Source organism: Melanotaenia boesemani, chromosome 15 (genome assembly GCF_017639745.1).
Source record: "Melanotaenia boesemani isolate fMelBoe1 chromosome 15, fMelBoe1.pri, whole genome shotgun sequence".
NCBI classification, from domain to species: Eukaryota; Metazoa; Chordata; class Actinopteri; order Atheriniformes; family Melanotaeniidae; genus Melanotaenia; species Melanotaenia boesemani.
Genome location: NC_055696.1, coordinates 22,227,323 through 22,248,794, shown reverse-complemented (window position 1 = coordinate 22,248,794; position 21,472 = coordinate 22,227,323). Strand labels below are relative to the sequence as shown.

At 37.9% G+C, this 21,472-nt stretch overlaps 1 protein-coding gene across 4 annotated transcripts in view; it reads right to left on the bottom strand.

Annotated features, from left to right (window-relative positions):
• ntm (neurotrimin) overlaps positions 1 to 21,472 on the bottom strand; it is a 547,770-nt gene that overhangs the window by 44,701 nt on the left and 481,597 nt on the right. For all 4 annotated transcript variants that reach the window (XM_042008016.1, XM_042008013.1, XM_042008014.1 and 1 more), the window contains one exon: positions 8,245 to 8,477. In XM_042008016.1, coding sequence (XP_041863950.1) covers positions 8,245 to 8,477 — 233 coding nt within the window. The remainder of the gene's footprint in view (positions 1 to 8,244; positions 8,478 to 21,472) is intronic.

Sequence of the window (21,472 nt, the reverse complement as noted above, 5' to 3'; positions counted from 1 at the left end):
GAAAAAAAAACCTGAAACAACCCTAAATTCGATTAAAACACATTTCCTGGCACCATAAAATAAAATAAAATGAAATAAAACTGTGCACTTTGTTTTTGGTGCATATTTGTCTGACACTACTGTGCTAACCTGCCTTTACTGCTTCCTGGGATTTCTTCTATTTATTTAAAACGTGTAAAAATTCAGCATTTTCTTCACATTCCAAATGATCTCTAGTAAATATTTGTTGATATGCAGCTGTCGGGTTGAGATTATGTGAGAAACATGTGGATATGTGCCTTTACAGCGAATAGACCTGGAGGCATCAGAATGTGCTGTTTGTGCAATCTGAGAAGATGATCTGCAAGGACAGTAACAGGGAAAAAGAAAATGACCTCAACATAAGCTCGTCTGAGAGGCAGAAACTAATACAACCAACCACGGAGAGGTCCCTCAAGGCTGCAAAGAGCGTCACAAATGATCACATTATTTTTGGATGTTTGTTTTACGGAAAAAGGCGATTACATTGTAAATTACTTGCTATTCTTTCAATTATATCCAGTCACAGTTCACTAACTTTTTCATCCTTTTTTGTGGAAGCTGCTAACAAACTGTCATGACAGCGAAACCAGTTGTGTATACTGTGACCTGTAGGGATGCAGCATAACCTCTTTCACCAGGACACACGAGTTATGGTCCACTGGGGGACATAGTTACATCGACGTTGTGTGCAATGAATAATGGATCTAAATTACCAATGAAACATCCACCCAGGGGTTAGAGAAAAATATCTGATTTTGAACACAGGTCATTTCTTCTACATTTCAATCCTAATTTGTTTAATATTTAACAAGACAATGAGTTCATGCACCATGCAGGTCTGCTAAGCAGCTCTGCTGGTGCTAAATAAAACTAAATCCAGTGTTTATGAAAACAATGTGGCTATGCACATATGAAGCTGCATATGCTTGAATATTAGCATTTAGTAGTTAGAACTTAACCATAATGCAGCTTTGTTTTATAGATATAGAGCAGAAATAAAATGAAATGGTTATGTGTAACTTTTCCAGTTGGGCGGAAACACAGGAGGCAACATCGTTCCTGTGGAACTTGTGCGATGAGGCGAATATCGCTGCCCTCCTCCAGCCAAGCGACAGGCGTGCATGTGAAAGGCTGCTTTCGTTCACGCAGACGTGCACACGCGGGCTTGCGACATGGCACAAGAAAGTAGAAAAATGTTCAATTTTTGTCACTGTTGCCTGGCACTACAACCAACCAGCGAGGGGAGACTGCACAGTCTACGAACACTTTCACCATGAAGGAACAGATCATTTTAGCATGTCCAACTTTCCCAGGCTTTACCATACTTCACGCAAACATTATAGAGATGTAAATAAAAGGCAGTCGCGTGGCGCCAGGGTGAATTTGTCCAAATGTAGGTCCTGGATTTCTTTGGATCAGCCTTGAGGTCCGCCATCAAATGATGATATTCACCATGCCGTTTCCTTGTTTGTAAAATAAAATGAACCCAGGGGTGTCTTTATCTTTTGTACAATAGAGTCAATAGTTAGATTTCTGTCAGTTCCAGCAAAATCTTCAGACTCTTCATCCTTCATGCCTTGTCTGTCATGGACTGCTTTGAAAATGTCAAAATTCCCTCCGATATCACAACCAATCAAATTTCTTGGAGAAAAGCAATCCAAGAACGCGATGCGCGACACTGCCGCTGTTGCTGCTGTTTGTCGCGTCCCGTGTGTTTGGTTTCACCTGGGTGGCGATGAGTTTCTCCTGTCGCTGTCGTTGGTCGCCTCCCGTGTGTCGACCCCATAAGACTTTGTACGCAATGGGAACTTCAAATAAATTTTTATTTAAAGGGCCAGAAAAGTTGGAAACATCGGGTCAGCATGGTTATCAACAATATTCTGGTAAGCTGTGGTGTTTAAATGGTGTTTAGCTGGTACTATCGGCCTAACACACACACACACATACACACACACACACACACTGCTGTGATAACTGTGGTTATTAGAGACATGAGAAATAAAACATCTTTACATTACTTTTCTCAGTAACTAAGTCTAAAATTTGGCGAATATTTGCAACAACTTAGTGAATTGGTTGTTTTTGGGAGCAGAATATGAAGCTTGGTGTGGTAGCAGGGGATCACTGACTTCTCTCTGAAGCAGTTCTGGTTTGCTGTGTGGTGATGGTGGTAGACTGGATCCTCCAATGCAGCTCCAGTGTGAAAAATCTTGAGTAGCTGAGCTGATATGTAGTCCCTAAATAAATTTACTGAAAATTAAATATGGCATGGTTTTCCCACATTATCTTAAAAGTAATCTCTGCATGAAAATCCCAGCAGATCAGCAGTTCCTGAAATACTCAGACGAACCTGTATGGTACCAACAACCATGGATCACTTCATGTATATAGTCACTGTGTTTACTTTTGGTGTACATACTTATTTTTACCCTTTATTTATTTATTTATTTATTTTACCCAACATCACTTTAGTTAATTTAATTACATTTCACTTGATTTCTTTTTATATATTTAGCTTGTTTTCTGTATTTGTTACTGGTGATTTTATGCTGCTGAGTCACCACATTTCATTTGGGATCATTTATGCATGTATGTACAAGTATCTATCTATTTATCTAAATACATGACTAAATGCATCTGTAAAAGCTATTAGAGGGAAAAACCTGCAGCAGACTGTCCAGAGGGTCCTGTTTCTTCCCCCCCCCCCTGCACTGTCTGCATCATTGATGAAGCACAAGAAGATAGGCATCTTTCAGGTGGTAAATTCTTTCATTCCCTGTGTTTGTGAGGTAGAAAGAGGCTGCAGCAGCACAGTGACCCCACACCTTGTATTGTGACTGGCCTTTACTGTTCAAGTGTTTTTCAGCTGCCTCAGTGAACTCAGTACTCTCCTACTTTTGGCTGTTGCCAAGGCAACAGTGAGTTAGCGATATGCTCAAGTTTTGGTTTTAAGTCAAAGTTGAAAGCTCATGCCACATTTGTGAGAAAAGGAAGCAGTAAAGAACATGTGCTCATACAATGCTGTGTGTATGTAACACTGCAAATCACTTGCTTCTGTGCATGTTTAAATGCAGTTAAACATTCTCAGATATTTGCATGAACAATGTTTTATATTTACAGTAGATGCTTAAAGGTCAAAGAACTAATTTGGACTAAATTAGTTGAACCATTTAACTGGCTAGACAAAGTATTCACACACTTGGCATTCTTTGTATGCTCTTGTATTACAACGTGGAATTAAAATGTTTGTTAGTTCTATCCTATTTATTTAGTTGCATAATTAGTAAAATAAAGTCTGCCCCTGTGCAAGTCTTTAAAGCCACAAATGTAGAGGTACCACCTACAAAGCAACACCAACGTCAAAAGCTCTCCTGACAGGTCAAGGTCCAAGTTGTACATAATAGCAGCCATATTTGTGCCACCACTTTTTAGGACAAAGTCTCTGAATAGACACACAACTCTGTGTGTTCAGTGAGAACCCTCTGAGCTTTAAAACTGCAGCACCAGGTTTGTTTGATAAGTGCTAAAGCACCATTTTGGATAAGTAACGCCTTAACACTTGAAGTCCCACAGCCACCTGGACACTGGTGTTACACGAAAATCTGTCACCCATCGGAATCTATCACCACAGGGGGCGACAGTGTACATTTCTCAGCATGTACGTTAGACGAGCAAAGTTTTGAAAACGCTTGTATTGAAGTCTAATACCGGTACAGTAAAGTCACACATTCTGATGGTGGCCTCTGTGATCCTGACTATTTGAGGGTCACATATTATGTTAGAAGAGAACACACTATAAAAGGAGTGACACAAGTAATTTTTGATAGCCATCAGAATTTAGATCCAGTGGTACAATAACCCTGAATGTACTGTAAAAGCAACATTTGAGTGTTTTAGGGAAACATATCATTGTGGTGGAATGGCCTCATCACAGCCGAGACGTCAGTCCAACTGAGAATCTGTGGCATGACTTGCAGACTGCTGTGTGGACACAAATTCCAGTGGCGTCCAGTGTACCAAACTAGTAGAGATTTACAGCTGTAATTGCTGCACAGAGGTGGCTCTATAAAGAATTTTTTTTTTTTTTAACTCAATTTTGAGAATTTTTTTGTAGTTTATTTCTAAATTGATTTTAGGGTTTTAACATAAAAAATTCCTTTTCCACAAAAAAACCCATTTGATTTACAGGTTGCCACATGACAAAACAGGAAAAATGCCAAGAGATTTAGCAAGAATTAATGTTTTTGCATTCCACTGTTATTAAATATATAAGCAGATATGAATGACTGAGTTAAAACGACTTCAGCTGTGCTGCTTATTCAGTTGACTTATTTAAGATCTTGTGTTTTTATGTAATTATCAATCATAAAAATTGTATTAAGTGAATTAATATATAATCTTTCGTGGATAAAGGCTAAAGACAGTGATGTAATGAGGATCTGAAGCACCCAAGTTCAAGGCTCTCCAGATGGCAAGTGCTGAGATATTCTGTGTTATTAAATAATTTATAATTCATCTGATCCAGATACCGCTGATTGACATCAGATGACTGCTTATAGCACGGTCGGTAAGACAGCCGTCAAGATGTTCTGATAAAATATTCCAACTGAGTAAACGAGAGGAGCTAGTTTTACATAATGCACTCTTTGTAAAACCACAAACAAAACTGACTCTCACTGTGCTCATAAAGCTACTCACATTGATCATATCATTAGCATTCCAGGCTTTTTTACACCGTAAACACAGTATACCGTTAGCATGGCTGTGAATGAATATGCATATATTAACATGGGAATGAAGTAAATGTCTAAGGTTGAAACTTTAGATTTTTCTTGAGAATCTTGTGTAAATAACCAAGTAAATGTTGTTAATCTGGCTGCATGGTGGTTAGATTTGCCTCACAGTAAGAAGGTCACTGGTTCAAGCCTTGGCTGGGGGGGAGGTTTGAACAGAGACCTTTCTGTGTGGAGTTTGTGAGATCTCCCCGTGTATGCGTGGGTTCTCTCCAGGTACTCTGGCTTCCTCCCACCATCCAAAGACATGCATGTTAGGTTTATTGGTCATTCTAAATTCTCCTAAGAGCAAGTGTGAGTGGTTGTTTGTCTTTCTGTGTTGACCTTGCAATGGACTAAGGTGTCCCCTGCCTAGGGTGTCTCCTGCCTCTCGCCTGTTAATTCCTGGGATAGGCTCTGGCTTCCCCGTGACCCTTAATTGGATGAAGCGGTACAGGAAATGAATGGATGAATGTCTTTAACCTGCAAGTATATTTATAACACTGTTTACTTTCTTATAAACAGTTAGGTAATCCAACACAGCTACTAATAACAGACATATATTGCAACACTAAAGCCATTTATGATGTTATTTTAGGCTGAAAGACTAGCGTAAAAAAACCTGAGACAATGAGACTAATACAATATTTAAATATACTTTAGATTGAACATGAAAAAGCATATTTTTAATACTGGTATCCATGGAGACAGACAAGAGAATGGTTGCACTGTTGGTTGAAGATACTGATGAAGCTTTGACCTGCAGGGTGACATCTACACCCTGCAGCATATGTGCTCATTCCTGCTCCTCAATCTACATCTACACACACTGTATATCGTTATTGCAGTTCTTTAGAAAATAAACACTTTATTAGAAATTACACTGCAATTGAGTTTTTTTTATTCATATTTTAACTGACTGAATTTTTTAAAGGTTTTTAAACAGTTTCTAAAATGTGTAAGTGGTTGAAATATTAGGAATTAGAAGTGAATGAGAATATAACTTGATAGGTAACCCAAGTCTCCTGCTCACCCTCAGTTTTACCTGATAGCCTCATGCAGATTCCCCAGCAGCACAGATTGAACTCAAGGGATGAACTGCAGAAATATCAGGTGACTCTGTAATTGTGGGGTGTGTCAGTGATGGATAAGAAGCTGAGTTGGACAGCCACTATGTGGCTTGTTGTGGAAACAATCACCTCATCTTACATTTAGGAAATATTTATAGATTTTGAGGACCAGGAATAAATCAAGGACAATTTCAATCATGAGAGAGGAGGATGTTGGGGAGTAGTACAAATACAATGGTGTACATCTCAGACTAAACTGGAAACATAACATTGAGTCTGTTTACATGAAGTGACAAAGCATTCTCTACTTCTTGAGTAAGTCAAGTTCCATCAATGTTTGCGGAATCAGCTGAATATTTTCTAAAAGCCTGTGGTGGCGAACGCAATCTTCTTTGCAGCCCTCTGTTAGGGCAGCAGCATCAGAGCAGAGACTTAAAGAAACCGAACAAACCGAACAAGAAGGATGGCTGAGGACAATTTTGGAGCTGCTAGAACAGATTGTGTAACGAATTGGGCACATGTTTTGAACATAATGGACATTCTTGGCACCCAATGATTTAAATTACTTTAAACATGGTATGGTTGTTGGTGCCAGACTGATGGCTTTCAGTATTTTTCAAAAGCTGCTGATCTACTGGGATTTTCACACACAACCATCTCTAGGCTTTATGGAGAATGGTCTGAAGAAGAGAAATTATGCAGTGAGTAGCAGTTGTTTGGACGAAAATGCCTTGTTGATGTCAGAAGAGAATGGGCACTGGTTCGAGATGAAAGCCAACAAAGTCAGATCAGCTCTTGTTCCAACCATGGTCTGTAGAATACCATCTCTGAATGTGCAACACGTCCAACTTTGAAGCAGATGGAGCTAAGTCCAGTGGTAAAGGACAGAGCATTTGTCAGTTTGAGCTAATGATCTATACAGTTGCTAAATATTGGTAGACAAAGGGTGAGTATGTATCTTAAATACTTTGGATATTATATTGCAGTGTCTAAAGCAGACCAGATGGCATGTGTTGCATGGCAGATAGCTCATTGCATCTAGCAGTGACTTGTGCATTGACTTGGACTTGGAAAAGAAGACTTGTGAACATCTCTGATTTGGTGTAAACACCATGAAAACATGGATCCATCCTGCCTTGTATCAACAGTTCAGGCTCCTGGTGGTATAATGGTGTGGGAGACATTTTCTTGTCACACTTTGGCTCCCTTAGTACAAACATGGCCTGGTTTAACCACCACAGCCTACCTGAGTATTGTTGCTGACCAAATCTCTGAGGAAGGTTTCCAACACTTTGTTGAATCTATGACACCAAGAATTAAGGCAGTTCTGAAGGGAAGAGGGTCCAACATGGTACAAGCAGAGTTGACTTCATAAAAAGGCTGGTGAAAATATAGTCATGAAATGTATGAAGTTATAGTTTATATATATATATATATATATATATATATATATATATATATATATATATATATATATAAAGTGTGTGCAGAATATAAGTGTAAGTAAATTTTTTTTAATAACATGTCTTTTTAAGAGAAGCTGTTAAAAAAGAACCTTAAAACACAACTTTGCTTGGAAATGCAGATGCTGTTGGATTATCCTCCTTTAATTGTCCTTGTCTGGTATTATCATTATGTAATAGAGAACACTAAAAATGATCCTGCCCACTCCTATTTAGACTTGAAGATTGCAAGTTCTGAGGAGCTCTCTAGTCTACATGGATCTGCATGTCAAACTGCCAGCCTTGAACTGCCTATTATCCTCCGTGCACAAAGCACTACAACCTGCATTTCTTCAAGACACTATCACAACTCCACACATCATTATAACATAAGCATCTTAACTTGTATTCTCAACTGACCTTCCATAACGTTGTGAATCAGGTCCAAATTTTCCTCCCCCTCCCTGAACAAGGCATTTAGGCTCTGATTGCTCCAGTGGTGCAACGAATGAGGAAATGAGATTTAGAAAAAGGCATCAGATGTGTGTTTTGATTCTCTGGCATGTTTGCTAAGGTTCTTATATGATTGCACTCTTGAATAAAGTGTGTAGACAAGCAGAAAAGGGGTAAAAAACATGTCTTGTGTGTGGAAGACAGCAATCTATCATCATTTGCAGTGATTTGCAAGGAAGAGTGGTGGAAAATTGCTCAGATTTATTTGCAGTGTTTGTAAGCTATGAAACCTATTTTAACAGTTGGGTACGCAAACGTGTGCACATGAAACTTTTTTCACATGCCACAATTAGTTACATTTTGTTGATTGACTTTTTAGCCAGAAAAACAATTAGAAAATCATGCAGCTGTTCACTCAAACTTCTTATTTGAGTTGCCATTAATACTACCAGTAGCAGTGACTGTTGTTTCTTCATCTTTAATTACCTTGGACAAGGATGTGAACTGAGGTTGTTCTTGGTCGACTGCTTGTCTGGACTGCGCACACATACTGCCCTTCATCTGTCATGTCCACGTTTTCAATCTTGATTGTAAACTCCTCCTGATTAAGGGTCACCAGACTCACTCTGGGATCCACGGACCACTTCTCTTCTCCGGCAAACAGTATACTCGACCGGTTTAGCCATGCTGTGTGCGTGACAACATCCTCCTGTTCACACCTGTGAAGAAATGAAAATAAAGTTGAAAACGCATCCTTTGCATCTCTTTTTTTTTTTTTTGCCTATTGTGTACAATCAAGCCTAGTATTTACTTCAATTACACACCTTCTTTACAGAACCAAAGGGCTTTAATATCAAATCTCTGGGATGAACAATCATTCCACTGATTAGCAACATTTCAAGAGGAGGAATAAACAGTGAAAATAGCTGGTGTTGTATCTAGTTACATGGGAAAAAGCAAGTCTTTGACTTTTATAGGATATTAGTTATGTTATTGCAATTTTATAAGATGTGAGATAATACGGGTCTTTGTAGCAGATTCATTACAAAAATGGAGGAGATTCTAAGGTAATATGAAATACATGTAAACTGCTAATATTAATAACAATCAGGGTTTGAGCACCATGTAGACCTGCTTGGAACACTGACAATTTTTTAATAATCATTGTAATGAAACACATTGTGTGTATGCAAATGCAACTCTTGAGCTGCCTTCAGGTCTCTTTGTTCATCAGCCCACACACTTGCGTTTGTGACATTTAAAACTGATTGAGAGAATGAGGACTACTGTGCCCTGTTGCAATCAAATTAAATTAATTTCTCCAGTCACATTGGTACAAGAAGCTCTGTCACTGATCTTTGACTCTTCTGACACAACTACACATTTGCTGTAGTTTCATAACTCATGTTTTAGTCAAAGTAATGCAGCCAGAAGTAAATCTTAGGAAGATATGCCTACATTGCATAAAAAGATCTCCTGTATAAAAAATAAACATGTTTAATCGCAGTTCAACTATGCGTAATGTTTGTTAGTGCACGAGTTCCTGGTATACCGATTTAACACACACATCAGCGCTTGGCTTACAACTCAGTAACTCTAGTGAGTTTTCAGACCTCTTTAGTGACTGTATATAAAAGGAATCGACTATCAACAAATCTAGCGACTTTTTCTGGTGTTATTAGGGACTTTTGGAGACTGACATGGAAGCACATATAGTTTACTCTTCTCAGGGAGTCACAGGCTCTGCTGCAGGCCCCTTGTGCATTTCTTGGTCATCATCTTAGATAGCTCATCCTTGTCTGATCTCTATGCTATAAACCTGCTCACATATCTGTCTTTGCCCATGTGGTATAAAAACTTATACATTAATTGCTGTAATTTGTTGACTCTGAGCTGCATCTGTACTTTGTGTCATTTTGGTGGCTCTTCTCTTCATGCTCTGTTCTGTATTTGATTTTACTATTTTACAAGCTTGATTTTACTGTAAGTTCCAGTGAAATCAAACTTGTCTTGGGGAGGGCACTGGTGAAGTTTGTGTTATTCAATGAATTTTAATCCTCTTTGTGCTGAATCCATGTTCAAACAATTTCAGATTTCCTTAACAGTGTTATTTTAATCTGATTATCATCTGTACATCTTAATGAGTTACTTAGTGTTACTTACAGTGGAATCATCTATTATTAAAGACAAGACTTGCAGCACAGCTTTGTTAATATCTTTTACACGTGTGGCTGTAACTGCTTGGTGCATTCTGGCAGACCTTTTTTTTTTATCCATGTAGCTATATATATATATATATATATATATATATATATATACACATATAATCTCCTGCTTCTCTGTCATATATATATATATATACATAAATGTATATATAGGACAGACAAGCAGGAGATGTGAGCGGCTTTGAATGGTGGCAGTGTAACAGGAGCTCAACACGGTGCAACTGAATGACTCTCAGCTCCATTTACGCCGCCACAGCTTTTGTTAAACCATCAGTCTCTTCCACTTCAGTGGCAGCAGAGGGGTCAATGACATCCTTGGGGCATTTGTGATGTTATGGCAGAGAGAAAACATTCATACACACTCCCAATCCCCCACAAAAAAGGGGGGAAAAAAAGGAAAGAAATGTATTATTCTTTTTTCATCATTTCTTATAGCTATAAAAACATGTGTTTAGCTGAGCTTTAAATGTATTTCACACTCTATACACAGTGCTAATGGTTAACCTTTAAAAACAATACCAACTAAAGCATCAGGGTTTGAACTGTGCTTTTACTAGAAGTGCCTGCTAAAGTGGCCAGAAAAAGTATAATAAATTAATTTGTCCATTTGTTTTAAGCTTAACAGCTTCACACTGAAACTTCTGCTACGTCTCCCTTGGCTGTTGTTTTCTTTAGGGCGGATTTCACCTGTTATGATGGATAAACTGCATCACAAGAATATCAAAGTGTACAAGCCTTGACCATGCCAGTTTCTTTAACTGGTTAAGTCTTTTTCTGTCATACAGACAAAACCATGCACATTATCATATCCATTAACATTTGACACTAAACATCCACAGGTGAGCGTGCTCTAGAAATGTAAGGAGTCAGAAGGAATAGGGGAGTAAAAATGAGCTGGGGACACTGCAGGAAGAGATTCAGATCAGGGACGTAAAGATCTCTAGCATAGGGTGTTTTTCCATTACAGTATGGTAAAGTATTCAACAGCACGACTAAGTATGGTTTTGTTTTCTACTATAAACAGTATCATCAACCAATCAACTGTTTAGTGTCTGAAGGGGCAGAAACAGAAACTAGATGTAAAATTTGCCCGTGCGTGTATTTATGACATGGCAAGTCTTTTATCCAAAGCAACTTAAATTTAATATTTAATTTAAAATTTTTTTAGCTGATTGGACCGTTGTTCTCAGATGCCACACAAGATAAAGGTTCTGCTCGGGTTGTCATGGACTCTGGGACTCTGGACTCTAGTGTCCGCCCTTCTGTTATTTTCCTTCTTTCCCCCATGTGTGTGTGTGGGCGTGGTGTTTCCTCAGACAGGTTCCTGCGGCACAGTTGCCATTCATCTAATCATCACAGCTTCCAGTCATCTACTCATCCACCAGCAGTGTATTTAGACCGCATCCTTCCTTCACTTGATGCCAGAGCGTCAAACTACCAACACTTGGTATCTGGTCTCCTGTATTTGAGAAATTTTGTCTTGCTCATGTTTCCTGGTTTAAAATCTGCATTGTCTTCCAGAGAATCCTGTTTAAGGCTCGTGACATTCCTAACCTGTTGGACTTACCACACTTCTGATCCAGAGCCATGCCTGCATAACTCTGCCCCAAGGATCAGCTGTCTGCCTGCTTGCTGTTTCCACCAGCTCACAAGACGCTTTTGGTCATTAAATAAACCTTTTTGTTCTCAGCCCTAGGACTCTGTCTCTTTGGGTCCACCATCTTGCCACCGTGACACGGGTGGTGTATCAGGAACAAGCTACAAGAACTCTCAAACCAGGGCGAGAACTTAATGACGTCATTAAATTTTTGCCCCCGCAAAAAATATTAACAAAGTTCCCTGTTCTTGTACATTCCATTGAAGGAAGTGAGTTGGTCTGTGCAGCTGTAGAGTTGTTTATATCCTCTGACCAATTAATGCTTTGCTGTGTTGGCATCATTGTATAGTATCAGGTTGCTTTGAACCTCTGCTGAGAAGGTACCAGAAAGGCAGTGGACATTATCAGCTACATGACACTCACTACACTGGAAAACAAACAAACAAACAAAGGAAGCCATACAGTACTTTAACTTATTGCTCTAGGCAGTGCAGAAGCAATAATCTAGTACCCTGCTATCATCTCCATCCTCCACATTCAAATTTCTGGCAAAGTGAACTCCAGAAACACAAAGGAAGTGGACTTCACCACGTATTAAGAGACAAGATGTCAATAAACTGACAAATTAAAGTTTAAGTTGTATCTCTGTACAGTAGGAACAAGATAACAATCTTCATTGTGGATCACTGTAGATATTTAACATTCTTACAAGCCTTAAGGAGACATTTTTAATTTCATTTAATTTAGCTTTATTTATATTGCGCTAATTCACAACAACCTCAAGTCAATTTAAACACAATTCAGTTTAAGCCAATTCACTGTGACCCAATTAAAACAAATCTATGTTAGTCCAGTCTATAGTAACAAGCCAATTAATAATAAATAATAATAATAAACAAAAAATTACAACTTGCAATCTAAAAAAACCTGGAACTTCTGTGAAACAGTGGAGACTTGGTGAGCTTCCAAAGCTCCTCATCCTATAAATCTTAAGGAATTAATCAATTCCTGTTTGCTGTCTTTAAGGTTGAGGCTGTGGTCAGTGCCTCCTGCGGAAATGTAGCTGTCACTGTTTTTCATTTCATTTAAGAGGGTCAGTGACACAGTTAACAGTTTCCTGGCACTGTGTTTACACTGACTACCAATTTCCCTTTCAGAAGAATCTGCAGTCGCATTGTTTGAGTGGGACTGCTGCTGCTTTGAGTGCGATAAAAGAGTACAAAGGAGGTTGTACGATATGGGAATGCAGCTGCTGGTTCGTTGGATAGTCATTAAATGAGGAGGAAAAAGGAAGAAAGATCCAGTGGCTCTATTGTTGAGTTGTGCAGTGCACACTCTACAAACAAAGTTTCTCATTCTTTTCATGCAAAATTGAATGAAACCTTGTGTTTAATCCACAACACCAGCTCTTTTACATCACAAGTGAAGATGCTCAGTGGGTTTGTGAAATGATCCTCTTCCATGTATTTTTAAAACTTTATTGGGAAAAAAAATCTGCTTTGGCTTGGGTTGTTATTATCATTATATACCTTACCAGCTAAATCCTTCAGAGAGCAACAAGCAGGAAATGAAGGGATAAATATTTTACATACCATATATACTACTCTTATCACCTCTGCACAGATGGTAAACACAATTTAATCCCAGTAAATTGCAGTCCTCTTAAAAGCACAAGCATAAGGGAGGTAAGGGGAGATGAGGGTTTGGGAAGTGAAACTGAATCCATCAGAAAACCAGCTCATACACTCGCCTCCCTGTGTGCTATAGGGTAATTATTAGGTCATTTAAAATACACACACCTGTTGTTCCTCAATTAGAAGTTGCCAGAAGACTTCGTTGACATCAGATCAGCTGATTTCATACTAAACTTACTGTTAGCAATAGCTTTGCTACCTAGAAGCCTCATCTGATTCCTCAAGACAGGAAAATAATCTCAAAATAAAGATGCTTGTAGAAATATGGCAACAAAAGAAAGAGAATACCTGTTTTTCTATAAAAAAAATAAAAAAAACTGGAATTATGCCCATAAGAAATGCTGATGTTTTTTTAATCAGTGACGTTTTATTTATGTATCTCTTCTCAAAGAAATATGCAGCTGACAGCACTTAACCACTAAATTGAAGAAACAAGCAAGGGCTCAAATAAAATACAAAATAATGTAAAAGTATGATGAAAACAAATTTGCAGATAAAGGGAAAATATAAATAAAATCAGCAAAAATGAATAAAACAGGCAAACTGATTAAAAGCTTGAAAGAAAAATGCATGCACAGACATACACCCATGTAATGTACAAAAGTCCAGTGAGTTAAACTTCAACTTCTTCACATAAAATTTGACATTTTCTTGTAGATTGTATCACACACTCCAAAAAGTGAAACTGGATGGAGTCTAAGATGTAATTTAAACAAAACATTGTCATGTTTCCAAATGGAAAATGATTAAATTCATATGCAATTTGCATGAACGTCAACAACTCAACACTTGTTAGATTCAGTCATGTTGCGATAACCTGATTTAACTAGCCATGACCAGAACGCTGGTCATGTGCCTTTATGACAGAAAGTCTTACCACATCTCAGAAAGAAGGCAGCAAACCGTAACAAAATAAATTTGACGGCATGTCTAAATGAAAGTTAAATTATGTGCACAAAGTCATCCCCAGTTTGTACTTAATTTTAAACGACATGTGTTCACAAGTTAATATGTTAATTGTACTTAATAAGCAGACTTATTTTTTTCAATGTTAGCTAGCTAACATGTGCACGGAAGGAAAACATTTTACATACTAAAGAAAATAATTTTCATTCAATTAAATTACTTTCTTTTAGAATAAAGCCATTTTCTTTTACTAACGTCAATTAACATGAGTAGGACTAACTGCATTTTTAGGAATATAACTGTATTATTAAAAAATAAGTATTAGCAACTATATTAAACTAAATTAGGACCAAAAACTTACAAGACTGAATTGGACCAAATTATTTGAAAAAGGATTAACTAAAGTTTATTAAATTAAGTCAAGTGGAAATATATAATTTCAATCATTATTTTTTAATGAAGTAGGTTTGATCCATGTACATTAAGTTGGAGTAACAGGGTTTAGTGTTAAAATAAAACAATACTTGTTTTATCAATACTGTAAATATTGCAAGAAAACACTTCATTAAAAAATTAAATGTGTCTGCACTGATTATAATAGGTCAGTTTTTTTCTGATAATAAAAAAAAATCAGAGCTTTAGCACAAGAAAGTCAGCTCCTGTCAGTCAGGAGATAAAAAGGTCCCTTTTTCACTCAGAAGCAGGGCTGCAGCATATGATTATCAACATAATTAAGTATTTAAATTGGTTATGAATTAATCAAGTAATTGTAAAAGAAATGTTTTTGCCTTTTTAAAGAGCAATAACTATTCAAAACAGGAAAAGGGTCTGAATGAGCCAATCTTTGGTTCCTTTTAGATAAAATGCAACAAATTACATTTTTGCATGGCCTTTTAAAAGAATAAAACCAATAAGTGCAGTTTGGCGACTTATTAACACAGTTTCTAAAACAAAACATTTTGTCTTCAAATCAGAAATCTTAGTAACTTGAAACAAGATTTTTCACTACGTTGTCGTATAACACTGTTGTTGGTGATGACTTTGTATTGACTGTGTTTGAACCTTCTTGTTGAATGACTGAGAATATTAGTTCACAATTAAAGTTTAGGCTGAAGCTATGCTAGCGGGTAAAAAAAAAAAAAAAATTAGGCTCCAACTTACCAGCACAAGTTACTTCTTTTGTTAACGTATGCAACAGAAATGAAGAAGTTGCTGCGCTTCCTGAACCAAGACTTAGCTAACATGTTTTTTTTTTTTTTTACCAACATCAACCACAATAAATAAAAAAAACTGATTTGAATTAATATAATAACATAAAACAATGGCTTGCATATGCTTTGCTCTGAGGACTAGATGTGAAAACTGGTTGCTTTCTGTAATGCAGTAAGCTAATTTTGTCTGAAACTGACCCAAACTTTACCTTGAGATACTTGGCACCTTTTTCTCTGACTTTGCTTCTTATTTCCTCTCATTTCCTTCAAATCTGCTGTAAATGCTAAGCTGCACATAAGAACATTGTGCAACAGTCATAATGGTGTGATCACTAAGAAAAAATATATTTCTGAAGCTAAAATGACGCATTAAAGCAGGCGTGTCCAAAGTCGGTCCTCGAGGGCCGCTGTACTGAAGGTTTTCAGTGTTTCCTGCTTCAACACACCTGACTCAAATAAAATGGCTCCAACAGCCAATTCAGTTTTGCACAATGACTCTTCAATTTGAGTCAGGAGGTTTTGGAGCAGGGACACAACGAAAACCTGCAGGATTGTGGCCCTCGAGAACCGGAGCTAGACACCCCTGCATTAAAACAAATGAATTGCATTGAATTTCTTGAGCTCCATTTGAAAGATCACTGAATCCATCCACAGCTTGACAGTCTACATGTCGACGTCCTCTTCACCATGAAGTACTTTGGATAAAAGCATTGGCTAGAAGTAAATACTGTAAAATTTTAGTAAAAATCTCATGTTTGTCTTCAGTTTTATGTCACTTTTTTCATAGAATCCCTTTTTAGAACATGGGTAAAGTTACAAAAAAGTCCCCATTTGGTCATTTACTGAAAGTAGATGATTAAAAAAAAAAACAAAAAAAAAACAGAGCAGCAAGACTTTATTCCCTGCTCTGATAAACTACTTCAGCCAAGCACCAACACTGATTACTACTCTGCCCACATGCAGATTTTCCTCCAACATCAGAGTCAGCACCTGGACAGGAGGCGTGCTCTGTGCTGCACTGCAGCTTTTACCCGACCACACTCCATCAGCCGAGCCACAGCTGCCCCATAACTGAGAGTTTGAAGAGTCCAAATTGCTGACAAACAACAAGAGCTTTGTTACCTCAGCGAGACAAAGACTGACTGAAGCCTTTCTGTATGAAGCGTACATGAATTCCCTGTGCACATATTTGCTCCAGCTTCCTTATGTCAGGTCCACTGCTGATTCTAAATTGGCCTTTCGCAGGTTTAAATGTACGCGTGCATGTTTGTCTGTGTGAGCTTGTGATGGTCTGACAGTCAGTCCAGAACAGAGCTCTCCTCTCCCTGAATATAAGTGGGGTATAAGTTTAGGAGTATAGGTATATGTAATTTTTCTGTAACAATTGATCAACAAGAACTAAGAAATAAAAGTCCAGTTGACTTCATTCAAGCTTGTACAATCATCGTGACTTGGACGACTGACAATCTACCAACATTCTGTATTCTTAGTTTTTCTCTGACTTTCAGTTCAGTTTCATTCAGCTTGGTTCGCATCATGCAACTTTAAAACATAGTGACCTCAAGGTACATTTAACTATACAGTCCAATCCAAATATTAACCAATTCCAATAATTCAATCAGAGTTCAATCAAATCAAATTATATAATTGTATGGTGACAATTAGTTCAATTCATAATAACATTTTTGATATAAGCAAATATATATGGACATAAAAAATCTGATTTGATTCTGAAGAATCTTCTTAATTCAAAGCCCTTCAAAGGAAATCTCAGAGTTTATTTAACCAAAATAACAATAAATTAGGATGAAATTTGAGTTACATTATTATTTAAAATTTTTAGAAATATGTAGGAATCAAAGCCGCAACTTAAAACTCGCTTATTGAATTGATTTATTTATGATGTTCATTTACATATGAAGAACTAAAGTCTGGTTCACACTACAAGACTCATTAATTAAATTCTATGTGAGGACTATAGGTAGGACTGGCTAACCAGTTTGATATCCTCAGTTAACAGGGGAAAAGTTGGAGAGTAAAGGCTCATTTATGCTCCCTTATGTATGTAAATAGCAACATCCGTTTCAAACGTCATACGTTATCGTCCTCACACCACTATACATCTTTTGTGTTGCCATGGTTGTTAAGTCAAATCCTCCACTAGTGGGCAGTGCTAAGTTCAGAGTTCACTCCCGTGAGCCAACGTCAGATTCAGACACCATTTAGCAGCAGTAATGCGTTGCTATGAAGTTGTTTTAAACCACCCAGCACACCCTAAACACTCACATATGGTCTTTCTTCAAAAGCTTGTGCAATTTTTACAGTTGTTATCCTCGTCATAATTCTTCTTCTGCATTTTTCCCCTTCCAGATCCTTTTCTTCTTCTCTGGTTTGTTTCTTTTGCTGGGCGCAGATTTTCTGCTCAACACCGCCCCCTGCAATTTCCGGTGGAATTGCTCCGTCTTCTGAGTGATGGATGGCTAAGCTCTGTGAAAACGGACCAAATTACGTGTGCAGAAGACAGACAAAACTGTCCATCCGTCTGCATATCCGTCATCTCTGCCGAGCATACATGGGCCTTAAAGATCTACAACAGGGATGGGCCAAATCCTGCAGGTTTTGGATGTTTCCTGCTGCAGCACCTGAATCAGATTAATGGGTCAACATGCTTGGACAGAACTTTACAATAAGCTGTTGAGGAGAGTCATTTAGTTTGAGTCAGGTGTGTTGGAGCAAGGAAACATCTAAAACCTGCAGGACTGTGGCCCTTGAGGACCGGAGCTGCCCATCACTGCCTATTGGAAAACTGGGAAAATGAAAATAACAAACACAAACTCAGGAAACTAAGCATAAATTGCTCAAAAGTTGGTGAAGACATCCATGCATTCCTTATGTTTCCTGCACGAAGTATCTAGACAAACTCCAGGTATTTCACGAACATTCAGGAACCAGGTGAGGGAAAACAGACTGACTCACCAGGACATACTTATATCATACTGCAACATTGATGATCAAAGAGGATTTGTTCCCAACACAGCTACAACTCAGCTCTGTGTGACACACCACTGCAAATTACACGAGGAGTATGCCATGTAATGACAACAAAACAACTCACTGGAACTGACAATATTCTTGCATGAAGTTGGTTTTCTAAATTATCCTCCCAAACCAGCATACCTACATTGAAAATAAATACACATAAACACTACTGTTTCTGTTCCAGACTGGAAATGTTCCAAAGACATATTTAATTAGTCTTGTTCATTAACTAATAAATGCATTAGATTAACAATCTGATTTATAAATATATTCCAACAAATAGGTCAAACTGACACTTATATCAGAAATTATTCCAGTATTGATTTTCTCCTTGTGAGTGGCAGTCTGTCGCTTCTCTGGGTTTAGTTCTTGTACCATGAGTGATCATTCCTGATTTCAACGTCTGTGTTGAACAAAGGAAAAAAAAAAAAAACAACCGAAAAGAAGCTCTGTCACAACTTGAAGGAAACGGAGCCACTCGGGCTGCCTAAAGTCTCACAATGATATATTAAGCCTAACCAGTAAAACTGACTGGGCCATTAATTTATCTGATCGACACATTTGTTGGGAACATGGCTTTGTCAACATCTTGGTGTGGGCACAACATGTGGGTGGAATAAATCTACTCTGTGAACGGTGAAGGACTCCTGTGATATTTGCATCAGAAAGGCTCTAACATGTAGCAACCACTTCAGGAAAGATGCAGAAATATCTCACAGCATAGGAACAAGCATCATGGAAATATCATAGGCATGAATATATAATTAATCCGGCTGGTTTAAGTGAGTTTTAAGTGATTTAAGCTGTTTTTATTAAGTCATATATTTCAAACTAATAATTAAATGCACTCCTGTTAAAAAAAGAAACAAAAAAAGACAAAAAACAAAGTTAGTAAAAATATTTCTAAGACTGTGTGAGCTGTCACATTGGTTAAAATTTGTCTAATTTATGTTCTGCTGATCAATGGCTCGTTTAACTTCACCCGACTGGATCAAGGTAGACCCACCTGGATAAAGACATTTAATCAACATCAAATCAAGCTGCATCTGTGGGACTAGTTGACAGCAGTTGGAAGCACAAATGACAACAAATTAGTGATGCTAACATTAGCATTTATTATCATACATTAAAAGAGGAAACAGTCAGGGTTATCTTGATTATGCTAAAAAAGAGAAAAGGTGCACAGCAGTTAATAAAATTGTCACTAAATATGATCTACTGATTCCTAATGTATTTAGCATTATTATCAATTTTTTAGACTTTCTTTTTTTGAGCTTGCCACAAAAAACGCTGTTAAAAACCATGAAATATATTAATAATACAGTATTAAAAGGACAAATCACAAGAAATAAGAAGACTGATATAATGAGGCAAATACATAATTTCCATTATATATCATTTCTGATCCAAGTAGTGCTGTACAGAGAGCTATGCAACCTTGAACCTTAACTTTGTATTCTACAGGACTTAAAGGTTGCATTTTATGCAAAATTCACTTTCTAAAGGTTTTCTAACAGTCATATATGTCCTCATAGCCTGTGTATGAGGCGCTAAAATGAGAAAATTATGTCTCCTCTCTCACTTGCTTGCTCCACTTTTTAGAAAGTACGTGCTCAAACTAGTGAGTCTGAGATCTTTCCCTTTGTGACCTCACGAAGGGAAATAACCACTACCCCCACTAACGGATACTGTCATTGACCAGCCCCCCGGTTAGCTGAGCCTGACCTCTAAAATCACTGAGAGGGCACCAGCAAAAGTCAGATCCTCTCCCAGAGAGGGGCGTGGAGGGGGCGTGGACAGGCACCACTCATGAACACTAAAAGGTTTAGAGACAGAAACAACCTGTTCTCAGTAGCGCTCACTAGAGCTACTTTTGGAACGGCTGGAATTAGGGGCCAAGGCTGAATTTGGCGTAACACACTTTGAAATCAATGTTGTTGGACTCTGACACCCATATGAAATACTTGAACAAAATGTATAGTGCAGGACCTCTAAATACCTTAAATGGATAAACAACACTGTTCTGAAAAAAATTCAACAACCTACAGTAAATGCCACTGTAATAAAAAATCCAACAAATCGTTAGGTGTCATCCTCCGATCTACTCCCTCAGCCCTACCATGTACCACTTACACCTAGGGGTGTGTTCACCCATCTTGCTCAAAAACCCTCCAACTGGTCAAACCTGCAAACCTGCTCAGAGCCACAGCAGAAAACTCTCCCCACAGGTCTGCTGATCATTTATATTCAGGTGTGTACAAAATAGTTTTTCGTGATTTTCTTTTTAACAGCAGTGATATGAAACATCAACCAACTAGAAAAAAAACCAGCCAGCTTGCTGAATGCAAAGCAGCAATACTTTCATTGCACTCTGAGCTCTGACTTATTGCCAAATGGTTGAGATGGATAACAGCAAAGCAACGAGGCGAAAGCAGAAAAACATGTTTTAACTTCACATGGACATGCATCATTCATCTATTTCTATACGTGCTTTAGCCTGCTCAGGGCAGCAGGTAGGCTGATGTCTATCAAAGCGTTTTAGCAATCATTTAATGGATAAACATCAAGGAGGAAAAAGAGTCTAATATTTGCTCACATAGGACTTTACAATCATCTACAGGGTCACAACCTTACTCTAACTAATAAAAATATAAGTCATGAGCATTGGTTCAGTTTAATTTCCTGCAGCTGAACAAAGGTTTAATCAAAAAATGAAAATAATGCTTAATATATATTTCAATAAATGGACATTACTGAACTTTATGTCAACATAACTTACCTTTCTCATTATCTCAAGATAAGATGTTTTCTAGAGATAACAGGTGAATTATTGTAGCCCACTCCCCCTGTGCGCCAGCTCACTGGGACACCTCTCTGCACCCCCTTGGGCTCTGCATTTTTTGTGTGAAGAAGTGGAGGCACTAGACACAGGACTGTGAATTGTGGATGAGACTTTGTGGTTTATTAATTCACAACTGCACTTCACTGCTGCACACCTCCGGGTAGTAAAAGTTGCCTCTTATAAGAAACATTCAGTTCCAA